A 15,645-nucleotide genomic window follows, 5' to 3' on the forward strand; every position below is an offset into this window, starting at 1 on the left:
GTGATTAGTGTATTACAACGCTTATGTATTACCTATTTTTGTTAATATTGATTTGGCTAGCTGTTCTATATAACAAAAAAAAATTGGTAATGCACTAGGTATTTGCGCCCTCCTGTGTGCTTTTTTACGTTTATGTTATAGTAATGGCCAAAGTAAATGGAGCAGCATCTTCTGAAACCTTCTAGTCACATCATCTTACAACTGTTTGTCAATGCTTAAGTAGCTTTCTGTGGATTACAACTCAAACCACCTATTGAGGTCTGCAGGCTGTAAGAAATGCTGAAAATTGTACCTGACATCAAAGCAATTATGATTTTATTCCTCTCCCTTATGTAAAAAAGCCTTCTGCTGCAGATTAAGTTGGACTGCAATGCATGCTTATCTTGTTCTAGTACATATCACACACACAGCTTGCCATAGGAACCATGAAGAACATATGTATATGGGCATGTAGCCCCTTTTATTCTCTTTCTTGAGTTAGGGGGCATGAGACCTTGTTTTTCTTTAGGTTACATAACGTAGTTTTTTTTATTGTAGTACAGGCTCTCTTTAATTTGGGTACTTGGTGCTTGCAGCCTTCAGATTCCGTTAGCTGGCGTGTCGCCATACTTTGTACTATGTCGTAATTATTACCTGGAAACAGACAATGTATGGTTGGTTACCGCTACAGAACACACATGATTCTTTGGTTACTAATCTCTTCTAAGTTAGTGTTGCATGAGAACTGGGACAAACGTTTACAGGAAAATTCAAGTTTTCCATCGTAGAGTCGGGTAGTCGCCAACTCTCACATCTGCTTTTCTGGAGGGTGACCAGTTCTGGAAGGAAAGCAAGGGGAAGGAATAGACAGCAGCTGTTTTTCTCATACCAGCAGCTCAGCTCTTGTGTGGCAGAGCTTTAAAGGGGACAACATATGTTGGTGGGAAAGTACATTGTGATACAGCAAGTGTCCTGGCTGAAAAGACATTCAGATCTGACAATTCCATCAGACATAAACATTCATTCAGCTCTATAGCCTGACGGATTAACAGCACACAAAAGAAGAAATATTTTTAAGAGTGCCAGGTCATGAATAATATGTTAGCAAGATGGTTTGATTGTTACTTATTGGTATTCAGACCTACAAGAGAGCTTCTGTAGCTGACAAAGACTGTAGTACCGCTTAAAGAGCTAGTAGGATATGGGTGATGCCTGCATGACGTTCTGTATTTGTGTCTTTTGTTTCCTTAGTGAAAGGTAAACCTATATCCAATAATGATTTACTTAGCCTAGCACGGTTCTGCAAATCACATTACATGTCGCTTTTTGTTCCTGCAATACTTAAATGTACAATTGTGTGCAAACTATTTTTGTTAATAAAACTCAACACCTCATTACGTCAGCAGGTGCCTAAAGGTGATTGTGTTTCAAATGAACCTATTGCTTATTATACACTACATTGCCAAAAGTATTGGGATGCCTGCCTTTAAACGGACATGAACTTTAATGGCGTCTTGGTTCGTAGGGTTCAATATTGAGTTGGCCCACCCTTTGCAGCTATTACAACTTCAACTTTTCTGTGATCTATGGGAATGTTTGACCATTCCAACAGAAGCGCATTTGTGAGGTCAGGCAGTGATGTTGGATGAGAAGGCCTGGCTTGCAGTCTCTGCTCTAATTCATCCCAAAGGTGTTCTATTGGCTTGAGGTCAGGACTCTGTGTAGGCCATTCAAGTTCTTCCACCCTAAACTCGCTCATCCATGTCTTTATGGACCTTGCTTTGTGCACTGGTCCAAATCATTTGGTCGAGGGGGGGATTATGGTGTGGGTTTGTTCTTCAGGGATTGGGCTTTGCCCCTTAGTTTCCAGTGAAGGGAACTCTTAGACGTCAGCATACCAAGACATTTTGAAATATTTCATGCTCCCAACTTTGTGGGAACAGTTTGGGGATGGCTCCTTCCTGTTCCAACATGACTGCACACCAGTGCACAAAGCAAGGTCCATAAAGACATGAATAAGCAAGTTTGGGGTGGAGGAACTTGACTGGTCCTGACCTCAACCCAATAGAAAACCTTTGGGATGAATTGGAGCTGAGACTGCGAGCCAGGCCTTCTCATCCAACATCGGTCCCTGACCTCACAAATGTGCTTCTGGATGAATGCTCAAACATTCCCATAGACACACTCCTAAACCTTGTGGACAGCCTTCCCAGAAGAGTTGAAGCTGTTAAAGCTGCAAATGGTGAGCCAACTCAATATTGAACCCTACGGACTAATGCCCCATACACACGATCAGAAATTCCATCAGAAAAAACTTGGATGGTTTTACCGAGGGAATTGCGCTCAAGCTTGCCTTGCATACACACGGTCACACAAAAGTTCTCTGAACTTTCAACCGTCAAGAACGCGGTGACGTACAACACTACAGGGAGCCGAGAAAATGAAGTTCAATGCTTCCGAGCATGCGTTGAATTGTCTCCAAGCATGCGTGATTTTTTGCGTGTCTGAATTGCATACAGATGATCGCATTTTCGGATAGGAACTTTTTCCGACCAAAAAAATAGAGAACCTGCTCTCAATCTTTTGCTGCCTGGAATTCTGCCAGCAAAAGTCCGATGGAGCATACACACGGTCAGAATTTCTGACCAAAAGCTCACATCTGACTTTGCTGGCGGAATTTCTGATCATGTGTATGGGGTATAAGACTGGGATGCCATTAAAGTTCATGTAAAGGCAGGTGTCCCAATGCTTTTGACAATATAGTGTATGTCTCTACAGAGTTAGCTTTGTATTTTAAGAACTAAATAGATCCCCAGACTGGGGACATCAGACAGATCATACACAATTAGAGAGGAGTTCGTGGAAATGAATGAAACAATGAAAATGACACATAGAATTAAAGATGAGTGCAAGAAATTCTACTTCACATAGGCTGCAGAGACTGATCATTGTCCACAAACAAAAGGACAATAGACTGGACCAAAATGAGTAGAAAACATATCTGAGATAAGCCTTGGGTTTATGATATGTGTATTGGTTGTTTTCATATTGTACTAGTTGCCTGGCTTTTATGCTGAGCCACTGGCTTTACTATTTAAGGTCACTGACATAAGAACACTTGCAGATCTTTTGACATCACCCTGACTGCAAGCCTATACGAGGCAGTGCCTGTGTGACAAGTAAAAGGCTAGTCATTGGTACATTGGTTTACTCTTTAGGAGAATTTCATTTATCACCTTTGGAGGCACAAATGTATTCTAAAATATGTTTTACTCTCCATATGAGTGTTATTCACAGTATTTATGTGAAATGCCTAAACACTTTAGATATCCCTGACATATCCTTTATAGCAGTATGTGTCTGAAAATAAAAAATTATGTCTTCACACTTTGTTTTTGCACTGATGAATAGTAATATATTTTTTTCTTTTGCTAAATAGTAAAATTCTTTGTCTTTTCCAGGGTCGCAGAGAAAGAACCAATCAATAAGATGTCACTCCATAATTTAGCCACAGTCTTTGGGCCAACATTACTGAGACCATCTGAGGTGGAGAGTAAAGGGCATACGAATCTGGCGTCCGATATCTGGTCACATGACGTGATGGCACAGGTAATTATAAGGGCTTGTTGGTGCAAACCTTGGCTTCATTGACTTTCTTTTTCGTTTTTGTTTTTTTTGGCAAAACACCCAAGTAAACCTGTGATGACAGAAAATGTAGACCCTTACTGACCTCTTTTTCTAACAATGCTAGTTGTCTGGTGGTAATGCCAACCAGCTGGCTTTAATAGTGTCTGAGTCATTGCCATAGACAAATACACATCTCAAAAATCTCAGATAAAGTCTGAACTGTGTATCTTCATACTTGTTCCAATAGTCATTATTCTGTACTCTTACTCTTGGACCTCTCCGCTACCTTTGATACAGTTGATCACACCCTCCTTCTCAAAAAACTAAATTTGCTTGGTATCCATGGCTGTGCTCTCTGTTGGTTCAAATCTTACCTATCTCACCGCACCTTCAGCGTCACTTACAACTCCACTTCCTCTTCTGCAACACCTCTTACCCTTGGGGTCCCCCAAGGTTCTGTCCTTGGACCTCTACTATTCTCGATCTACACTTCCTCCTTGGGTCAGCTGATAGCCACCCATGGCTTCTGCTGCCATTTATATGCCGATGACACCCAAATCTATCTCACTACCCCTCAGCTCACCCCATCAATCTCCTCACACATCACTGATTTACTAACGGACATTTCAGCCTGGATGTCACACTACTTCCTCAAACTGAATCTATCTAAAACCAAGCTCATAATATTTCCTCCCGCAGTGCCCCTTCCCTGACTTCTCTGTCAAGATCAATGGCACAACTATCAGTCCGTCCCTACATGCCAGGTTGCTAGGGGTAACCCTAGATTCTGAACTGTTCTTTCAGGCCCACATTCAATCCCTGTCCAAATCATGCCGCCTTAGCCTCCGCAACATTTCTACAATACGCCCCTTTTTAACCAATGACACCAGCAAACTTCTAATTCACTCTTTGGTTATCTCTCGCATCGACTACTGCAACTCACTCCTCATTGGAAAACCGTTACATACACTATCCCCCCTTCAGTCCATAATGAATGCTGCTGCAAGACTCATCCACCTTACCAACCACTCAGTGTCCTCCAATCCTCACACTGGCTTCCACTCACCCAACGAATAAAATTCAAAATACTAACAATAATTTACGAAGCAATCCACAACTCTGTCCCCAGCTACATCACTAGCCTAGTCTCAAAATACCAACCAAGCCGCTCTCTTCGGTCCTCCCAAAACCTCCTCCAGGATTTCTCCAGAGCTTCTCCCAACCTTTAGAACTCCCTACTCCAATCTGTCCAACTGTCCCCATCTCTAGCCATCTTTAGACAATCCCTGAAAACCTTTCTCTTATAAAGAAGCTTATCCTGCTTCTAACTAATACACTGTTTTACTTTTTTCCATCAGCTCATCCCCCCACTGCTATTACCTTTTGTATCAATTGACCCTCCCATCTAGATTGTAAGCTCTAACTAACAGGGCCCTCTGATTCCTCTTGTACCAAATTGTAATGTAACTGTAATGTCTGCCTTCATTTTGTTGAGTGCTGCGCAAACTGATGGCGCTATATAAATCCTGTATAATAATAATAAAGTACTGAAGAAAGATGTTCAGCTTAATAGCAAGGAAACTAACATATACAGGAGAAGAGGGAGTTGGCACCTTCCATGTTTCATTGGTGACAGATTTAATATAGAGATTTTCAAAATGTTAGCAATGGAAGCCTCCATGTTTTTCTAATGACATGTTTGCTTTAGGAATAATAAATAATAAGGTGACAAATTTGCTGTCTATGAACAGGGTTGAAGTGCCTTAATCTATTTCCTTGACATGGCTGATATATGGAAGCAGTGCTTAGTGGTGCATAGCTTTGTAGAAGAAGGGCCTTAAACTAAATCATTCTATTCATTCCTTCTACTATCCCATCTAACAGTACCTGCACATCCAGGCTTTCAAAAGCGTTTGGCTTCCTCTATCATATAACAAATCTTTTACAATCCCTAGATAGCAGCTGTGAAATTCTTTGTAAAATTCCAATTTGCCCACTTTTGCTTACTTCATCCTTCTTTTCCCATTGGCTGAATTTTCTTTTTCCTTTTTTTTTTTTTTTTTTTTTTTAAATAAAACCTAACCAACTAGAAGAAAAAAAATAGTTTCAGTAGATCAGGAAAGTAGGGATGATGTCATTGTGTCCAAACAGATAGTAGAAGAACCATTTTTCCTTAAGTCAAGATTTCTCCTTGCGGTGCTATCTAGGGATTGGTGGAAAACTGTTAAGCAATATGTAAATCTTTATTATATCTGCCTCTATAAGCATAGGGTATGGTAAGGTGGGATAGCAGGAGGAAGGACATGGGTCACTTTAGTTAATAGGTAATTAATAGGTAGGTAATTAATTCTCTTAAAGTGTAACTAAAGGCAAGACTTTTTTTTTTAGTTTTGGATAGAGGGGAGAGGGATTGGAATGCGCGCCAGTTTTTATTCCTGTCTGTGCCCATACCCCCCACCATGGAGCTTCGCCCTCACTATTTGTCCTATTTTCTATGATCATCGAAAGCAAAATGAAAAGAAAATGCCAAATTTTGGGTTGACTTCAGAACAGAAATTTAGGGAAAATCTTACAATGGGGATACTAGTTCAGGTGACCCTTGTGCCACCCCGGTATTACCTCACTTTGGAAGGATTTCCTCTCACTTCCTGTTTTGGCTATGGGGCAGGAAGTGAAGTGAAGGGAAATATCTCAAATTGGAACACAGATGTAAAAAAAAAAAAAAAACAGACAAAGGGTTCTAACCTTCCCTTACACTATCCAAAATGAAACAAAAATCTTTGTTTTTAGTTAGTTTTACTTTCATTTGAATGCAGCCCATAATATACCTACCTTCCCAGTATGATAGCAACTGGCACATTACTCCAGGTTCATTCTGCCTGCTCCTCACTGGCCATGTTAACATGAATTACAAAAAACTTTCACTCTACATTCACCTTAAGTCTAAGGCAAGCCTCCTTTGTAACAGATTTTTGTACATATTATTGTATAATCGCATTTTGATACATATTAGTGACTTTCATTACCACAAATAAAATTACTCTTTTTCTCTCCCATCCCAGGTCCAGGTTCTGCTCTATTACCTGCAGCACCCACCGATCAGCTTCTCTGAATTGAAGAGGAACACTCTGTACTACTCTACAGATGTGTGAGCATGCACTTCTGCCATCCAGGAGAAGATGGGGCGGCTCTGCTCCTCTCTGTAAATTAGGCAAGAGACATTGTGAGGAGAGCAGAGTAGTTGGATGTTGCCACCCAGAGCGTCTCTTAACCTGCTCTTGTTCATTTCTTGAATTCTTTTGTACAGAAGTGGAAAGAATGAACCAGCACTGTGCTCCCCGTGTAACGAGCTGTATTTTGTATATTGGTGTTCAGGCATTATTTTATGTAGGAGCCAGAAGCGTAGGTGGAGCAGAGCTTCGGAGAGCATTCTTTGTCCTTCACACTCCTCGGCGTGTGAGAACTTTCACAAAATTTCCGTAACTCCGCTGACCTTAAAGGTCTTTTATCCTGTTATATTCTTGTGCTGGAGACTGCAGCCTGCACTGTATCCTTCCTCACCTTTGGGACCACAGGGGCCAAACTCTGCTCGTGCCCACCGGACAATTTCACAGGACAGTTCTGCCATTTTTGCCAGGCACAGACTCACGGAATGTGAGTGGGCTCTCAGTCCTTACATTTTTAAATATAATTAGTTGCCATGACGTTCTCTTCTTCTCTTGTCCTTCTATTGTGAATGAAAGTGCTTCTTGGTTCTCTTTAATTTACTTTCCCTGGTGGAGCTGTCACTTGTGATTTTGCTGCTTTGAGAAGGTGGTACGTTTCTGTTACTGCGCACGATTTCTTGAAATTACTGGTATATGGACTCTTTTGCACTTGGAGAAATGTACCCTTGTTGGACCAAACATTCAGTCCAAGGAGACCAGTTGTTCCAATGAAACCAAAACCCAAAACCCATCCGAGTCTCTGCAGATATTACATTTGACTATATTGACAGTTTAAATTATAAAGACAAATGGTCATCACAATGCAATGTGTTTGCTATATTTTTGTTCCTTGATTAATTGTCCTTTATCAGCCTCGTTCATAAATTTGTCTAAGGATTTAGGATGCTGTACATGATTCAATACAGTGCCAGGCCTATACTTATGTAGTAGCACACTGGTTTCTCTATAGCTAGGGCTTTACTGCTGAGATTTAAAGGGGCAGCCCACTCAAAGTATATATCTTAATTCTGCTTGAGTGCTAATGAGCAGAACCACCAACTGGCCTTTTGGTTCGGTGGGAGAAGGTGAGCATGAACATTGGTGCCGAGATCTAGGTTTTGAATGGACTGATATGTGAGACAAATGCGTGTTTGGGAAGATTGTGGAACACTTAAAGGGAACTATAGTGTATTTGCAGTACTTGCATATTTTAAGTTATCAAAATTGTTACCTAAAGCACCATCTGATTTGATGATCCCATTTTTGCTTGCCATACCATGTTGTCATGTACTTTATACAGATTGGTAGATTCTTCCTCTTGTAGCTATATATGTATCATTCAGGATCCCTGGTGGACAAATGCTGACATAAACATTTCAGCCACATACAGAGTGCATTATCTTCGGTCAGACAGGCCTTTTTGGTAGACTTGCATTGAGGCAGAGGAACAGTAAGACACCATACATTGTGCTGCACTACTAAGTAGCAAAAAGAGGCTGCATATGTAATTGTCATATATGACTGCCTCCTGTATACAGAAAACATATAAACCAGGCTTTTATCTTCTTAACACACACTGATAAGATTATTAACTGCAAACAGCCTTTTTACAATATCTATACAAAATCTACAATGGCAAGGCCATAGTATTCCTTAAGGGAAAGGATTCCTTTGGACAGATGTTAAGATTGTGTATTATAGGTGCCCAGTGGTCTCTCATACAATCTAGTAAAACTAGCCATAATTGCACAGATTTCTCTCCTATGTGTACGGCTACAATACCTGGCAGAGAAGATTCCTTCATTTACACTGCATTGAGATTCTTTCACCCAACATAGATGGTGGAATTTCTACTGCCAACCTTTGTATTCAAGCAGCCTCTGCACCCGCTGCTGCTTAAATACCTGAACAGTGACTGCATCCGGAAAAAAACAGGGCCACCTACAACTTGAATTTCATACATCATGCAGTTTTCTTTCCTTCAGCCATGGGTTGCTGGAAAGAAAATTGCTTGGTTCCCACAGTTTGTGTTGAAGGGGGAATCCCTCCCATAGCACTATTGTGTTCTGCCAGTGGGAATCCTTCACCATCGGCAAAATACAATGGATTTACCATCAACAACGTAGCAAGAGAGTTTATCTGACTGGCTGTACATGCATGGATTCTTTAGGTAGAGTCCTTCACTACACAGTTGTTGATAAATTTAGAGGATTTTACAGTATGTTTGTAATGTGTGTGTCAATCCTAACGATACCTTGAACATGTTTAAATCATTACTGTCATATAAAAAGCCACAAAAGCTCCAGTAACCAGAAAAAAAAGCCTTTGTCCAGTCTGCAATGTTCATTGGGTAAACTAAGTTAAGAAAGGATGCTGGGTAATACTTTGTGTCTATTTCCAGTGAAGGGTCTTGTTGATGCCTTTTAATATGTGCCGGATCTGTTCCATTCATTGATTTCTGTTCCATTAAAACGTGAAGTTACAGTGAAACTGTCCAGAGCTGAAGGCGCTTAGGCCAGATTATCTAGGTGTATTATTCCTTTCGTTGTGCCAGCACATTGTGTCCTCATCTAGGAATAAACAGTAAAAATCCGCTTGCCATGTTCATAGGATCCAGGGTTAAGTAAATCCATCCATAACAGCCCTTGTAGTTTCAGCTTGATGTGTGCCTCGTATAAGGTCCTGCTGAACCCTCTAGTGGAAATGTCGAACCAGGTATCAATCTTTCCATTCTCTCATGTGTTTGATTACACTGGATCGGCTCCACTGAGTGCTTTATTGCGGTGTGATTTCTCCACTGAATTGGTTGTCCAGACAAAGGCTGTGGTTGATCTCTCCACAAAGCTCCTTTGTTATCTATTGTTTTCTGTACTTTCTAAATGGTTGAAATTTAAATGAAGATATATATATTTATATATAAGTGTGTGTGTTTTGCAACTTGCCTTGCAGAACAGTTTAAAGGGAACTGGTCATTGAGAAATCCTGTGCAAACCTGCATAGAAATGCCATAACAGATACAATGGGGTTGATTTACTAAAGTGAAAAATCTGGTGCAGCTCTGCATAGAAACCAATCCGCCTTCCAGTTTTGTTTTTTGTCAAAGCTTAAAGTGGAGTTCCGCCTAATTTTTTTTTAAAAGTCAGCAGCTACAAATACTGCAGCTGCTGACTTTTAAAATAAGGACACTTACCTGTCCAGGGCTCCCGCGATGTCGGCACCCAAAGCTGAGCCATCCCTCAGCTCTCGGGTGGAGATGCCGCCATCATTGTTAAGGGAATCAGGAAGTGAAGCCTGGTTTCGTGCTGCGCAATGCCACTGGTCCCTGCCGTCTTCTGGGGCCTGCGTGTCTCCCAGAAGACAGCGGAGGGGGCGGAGAAGGCGTCGGAAGTGGCGTAGATACCCGCGGGTGGCTCGGCTATCTATGCCCGGAAGTGGGAATACCTGTATTAGAGAGGTATCTGCTCCCCCCTGAAAGGTGCCAAATGTGACACTGGAGGGGAGGAGGATTCCGAAAAGCGGAAGTTCCATTTTTGGGCGGAACTCCGCTTTAATTGAACAAGCTGAAGTTAGAAGCTGTTTGGCTGCCATGCACAGCTGCACCAATTTTTGCACTCTCTAGTTTAGTAAATCAGACTTCATAAGATGCCAATACTTAACCTTTGCTTCAGCTTCTGCACTCCCTGGAAGCTACAACATTTTGGGGGGTACCTAGAAGGGAAATAGAAATTCAGGCCCCCAAGTTCCACAAGGCTTGGCGGACTATTTCGCTGAAATATGCATATTGTAATGTCGGTTGTCTGACTGCTGATTTGCAGCAAAGTCAATATTTCCATAATATTCAAAACCAGAGTTCAGGCGCTCCCAACTGCTGGAGTTGAAGCTGGTTAAGCATGGGGCATACACTGCCAATTTTATAGCTGCAGTTTATCACAGGACTTCCTAATTGCAGGCTTACTTTACATTGATATTGTGTTTTCACAACCTTTCACATTATTTTCTGTTCTTACTGATTTTTGTTAAAGTATTGGAAGGGTACATGGCTCCTGAACAGTTTAAAATCAATATTGATATTTCCACCAAGAAAATGGCCCAGTTGCAATACAGTAATTTACTCCAACATCCTTTTAAAAGTTTCAACCTGTCAGCATTACAGACTGAAAAATATAAATTCATTTAAAGGGTAACTCCACTTTCGTGGGGGAAAAATAGCAAATAACGAAAAAAATAGTATTGCACATATAATTTGCGACAGTAATAATATTGTAATTGAATGTTATGATTCAATCTGCAGCCGCTGTAATTTTCTGAGAATGCATTGCAATATGGCTACCTGGAATGTGTACTGGCCACTCCCCAGAAACATCATTTCCCTTGTGTGATTGGCTCACCAATTTTCCCAGAAGTCTGCCTAAGATGCAAGTCAGTTTTCAGGCATCCCCTGCAACAAAAATGTCATTTTTGGAGAGATACTTACAATAGGAGCACTTCTAAAGGGTTGCAGGCCCAGCAGATTTCCTCATTAGCGCTCTGCAGCTGCACACCTGACAGTTAATTATAAAACCACTCCCCATTAGACCCACTCAGTACAGAGGCATAGACAAACACATGGATTTCTTCAGAATAACAAAAGGTAGGAATCTGCAACAAAGGTTGTTATAATCCTTGCAATGTACATAGATCACCCAGGGGGGGAATGTTTTTTTTCTCAACAAAAGTGGAGTTACACTTTAATAGTATATTTAATCACATAGACAACAGGACACTGAACTCCACTGATTCGATATATACACAGGTTTTCGTTCATCCTAACAATTGTTGAAAGAAACTCTCTCTAAGCCTTAACAGCTCTGCTCAGGGGTTTGTAAGGACACTGAGAATTAGGAGGGAATTTGCTAAGGCCTGTACCAAGTGAATCCAATGATTATCCATTGCAGATTATAAGTCAATTTTCCTTTTGGCCCTGTAATCAATGTGCCTGTCCCTACTGAGGAAGTTTCTGTACATGTGTGATAAATAACATTTCAGTTGAAAAAGGATTCATATATCACAGGTGCTAATTTTAGACAATGCCAAGCATTTTGTATTTTTTGATGCCACAACATTTTCTAATCACTAGATGGGAGAATTCATTAAGGCTCCCAAGATTCCTTATCCCTCTGAGCTAGTCACATTGTGTGTATATTTGTTTTAGCATGGTCCGTCCCTATACCCAATTCCAAATCATCCATGTCCATGAAACATTACAGTAGCAAAACTTTTATTTTTGTAGTGTGCTCTGAAAGTCCCCTTTAATTTAGTAGGCTGTTTTTTGGCTCTGTCCAATATTTGACATTTTAGTTTACCTGTTTACGTAGGATAGTCTAAGTAAAGCCATGTAATGTCAGTGATGTATCCCATTCCAGGTTTCTCTTGAACATAAAAAAACTGTTTACAAAGAAATAAACTTGGAAAGGCCCCCAGGATAGTAAGAATGATAGTGCACCGAGCCAGGATCCACCTTTATACAGTCTGAATAAAATATTTAATGTTTTAGGGTTCATCTTTATTACTCATCTGGACATAAGATAAACCTTGGTTCCTGTGGCACTCTCCATCACACTCCGTCACTCTCCATCACACTCCGTCACTCTCCATCACACTCCGTCACTGTCCGTCACACTCCGTCACTGTCCGTCACACTCCGTCACTGTCCGTCACACTCCGTCACTGTCCGTCACACTCCATCACACTCCATCACACTCCATCACACTCCATCACTCTCCCTCAGCAAGCTCCCAGTATAGACTGACTGCGGTGGCGCCTGAATTGGGCTCGCAGGTCAGATTTGTTCTTTGTAGGGGCATACAGATTCCAGTACTTTATATGAGGGTTTTTCAAAAGGTTTCCACACTTTAACTATATTAAAATATAAAAAAAGTGCAGAAGCTTTTTGAAGATCCCTCGTACTAGGTGTATTGGAATAACAGATCATTGTATGAAATTATGATCTTTTATGACTGCTTGAATCAACTATGATTATTCTGACAGTCAGTTGAGCATTTCCAAATAAGCCATTCAGAAGAGTTAATATATTACTGGAAACGGCACAGTGTTCTGTTAGAGCGGGATATGGATGCTGGTAAATACATCAGCAGTTTCCGGTTATAGTAATCTGAAGCAACTGCTTTTCAGTAGCAAATTTACTGCATTGTGGAGGTGGCATAGTCTGTATAATCATTTAGGTTTAGTGAAATAGGAGATTTAACCATAACTCACATTGCCTGAAATGGGAGGAAGCCTTCCTCCCCCCTCTCCAGTTCACTGTATACCTTACCTGCCAGGCTGATGGACTCTATGAACTACCCACCACCTGAAAGGGGCTCCTGGATTATTGTTTTTGCCCTGGTGAGCCCTAAAAGCATGATATTAAAGTCACCCCCAAAGAGTTTAGATCTACACCATGTAAAATGTTTTATCATTTTAAGGGTTTTACATGCATTTAACAACTGCCATAACTGATTTAACTTAAAGAGTTAAAAATGAAGAGGGTCCAGCTCTTCATAAAGCAGTGGGAGTAGTGCAGTCCTTTCCTGATCTCAAGGGACATAACTGAGTGAGGCCCTTTTCACACAGGTTGGATCTAGTTTTTCTCAGCAGGAGAGCCATTCACTGATACCCTGCTGAGCTGAGCTGAGTAGTGCCGCTGGGTTACAGGTACATGTTTGCTCCACTTATGCAGAGCGGACCAGGTACTGCCCGCTCTGCTCTTATGGGTAGTAAAATGTAAACAGACTGGCTATGCGATCAGATGGAGGAGAACGGATTCCCTTCCGTATGGTTTTATCAGATCGGAGGTAGCATTTTGTTTTGCTTACATCCGACTGCCCATAGAGGAGAATGCAGGGTCCAATTGGGTCCACCTGGAAAGTGAACAGGCGGAGCTGATTGGACCTCTCACATGAAAGGGGCCTTAGAATAGGGTTCCTTCACTAACCAAGGCTTCTATTTTTGCCCTATATGCTGGCCTTTGTACACCACTCAAACACTGGAGATGAACTCTCTGCCGTGATCCCATATTGACCATTCCGGAATACTCATATGGAGTCTGCCATTGATGAGTTTTTTTTTAAATATTTGTTGCCTGGCTGTCTCTGACTTTGAGAGCTTGCCACAAATCTGCTAAATCAATGATTCACGCGCAGTCAGAACTCCTGATGTCAGTGATTGAAAAAGACTAAAGCTATGAGATCAGCCATGATACTCAGGCCTCTGGTACAAGAAGTCAGAAATGGTAGCTCACATTTTCTTTTCACAGCGCTTTCCCTTTAAGTTAACATCTGGACGGAATGTTCAAAATGTTTCACCACAACCAATGATTTCTATATTCTATCATAGAAATGTAAATCTTTGATAAGCAGGGCATTACTGGTCACATCCTGGACAGATTCCCAGTGAGCACATAGTGATTAATCTCCCAGGGCTTGTTCACACCAACATTCTTAAACATGACAATCCAAAAAAATAAACGTTCCATTGCTCTCTACAGAACCTGTACCCACCGTTGTGATGCACGCTGGGAGAAGGGCCTTAATGCCGTATTTTTAGAACAATGCCAAGAGTTGTCCCATTGTAGCCAACTGAATGGAGCACGGTTCAATGCCTGTGAATGTGCACTGCAATGTGTTGTAAGTAAGAACAAGGCCAAATGTGTGCTAAGATAATACCTGACATTTCTAAACTGGTCTTTCAGGGAGCATTAGCGTTAAGAAAACATTTTTAGCACCTATTTACATGAATAGAAGGGCTAACATCCATTCTGGCAATTACTATCAGATTACAACTGGTGCATGTTGCTTCTTGTGGTGGGCAGACTATTCTGTTACAAACCGGTTGTTATTTACAATTATCACTACAGCCTATTGGACCTACCAGCTTTACAATCCGGTTCTCTGTAGCACATAAACATTTACTTATAGGTGTTATTTAGTGTTAAGAAACAAAAAGGAAGTAATGTAACCCACAGCATCCAAAAAATGTTGTTTTTATTTCTTTCCAAAATACAAGAGTGGGTTGCTCTGGGTTACCATTTTATGTCCCATTGTCTTCACAATGGCCTGTTGTACTTGTTTATAAACATGTAATATTTTAATAACATTTTATACCAGAACCCCAAACTTTCAGCACCGGGATCACCCAAGCCCTGAAGCACCAGATTTATTTAAGGATTTATTTGATGTTTTATTTTATTTTCACCAATATTATATTTATAAAGCCCGAATAAAAGCGAGATTTCTCAAGGGATTTAAGAAGAAAAGATGTTATGTATATTTTTATTTTGTGTCTGTACTGTTGCAATGTATGCATATTATTATGAAGTTAGAACGGAAACAAAAATAGCAAGGATAATGTTAGTTAATAAAACATTTAAAAAAAAAAATCTTGTGTTTTGATTTGGACACATCATTTATTTTACAGTGACCTTTCAACATAAAGTCAATTAGCTGCGGTGACATTCTTAGTTCTGCAGATAACAGTGGAACCTCAGCAAACCACAATTACACAGGAGAAAGACAAATGTTGGCAGGAAAGACAGTCTATGTATAGAACTCTGTTTAGTCAGTCTTGTGATTCAACCCAACTGCGCAGCCAAGCAGGTTACAATGCAGTTTCAACTTTACAACTCCAAGTCTCACCCTGCCCAGCTAAAGCCTGTTTATTTGACTGTAAAGCTGCATTATTACATTGGGAAGTAGTCCAGCAATTAAAGTGATCTGGTCAGTGTGGCAGAGCTGTGTAATTAAGAAGGCAGGCTGAACAGAATTACAAAATATGTGGCAGGGAAATAATTGAAATA

General features: G+C 40.8%; 1 protein-coding gene across 6 annotated transcripts in view; it reads left to right on the top strand.

Annotated features, from left to right (window-relative positions):
* ABR (ABR activator of RhoGEF and GTPase) overlaps positions 1 to 15,105 on the top strand; it is a 637,383-nt gene extending 622,278 nt beyond the window's left edge. For all 6 annotated transcript variants that reach the window (XM_073616867.1, XM_073616868.1, XM_073616869.1 and 3 more), the window contains 2 exons: positions 3,441 to 3,588; positions 6,669 to 15,105. In XM_073616867.1, coding sequence (XP_073472968.1) covers positions 3,441 to 3,588; positions 6,669 to 6,758 — 238 coding nt within the window. In that variant the 3' untranslated portion in view covers positions 6,759 to 15,105. The remainder of the gene's footprint in view (positions 1 to 3,440; positions 3,589 to 6,668) is intronic.
* Positions 15,106 to 15,645: the final 540 nt, after the last annotated feature.

This window comes from Aquarana catesbeiana, linkage group LG02 (assembly GCF_042186555.1).
Source record: "Aquarana catesbeiana isolate 2022-GZ linkage group LG02, ASM4218655v1, whole genome shotgun sequence".
Classification (NCBI taxonomy): domain Eukaryota; kingdom Metazoa; phylum Chordata; class Amphibia; order Anura; family Ranidae; genus Aquarana; species Aquarana catesbeiana.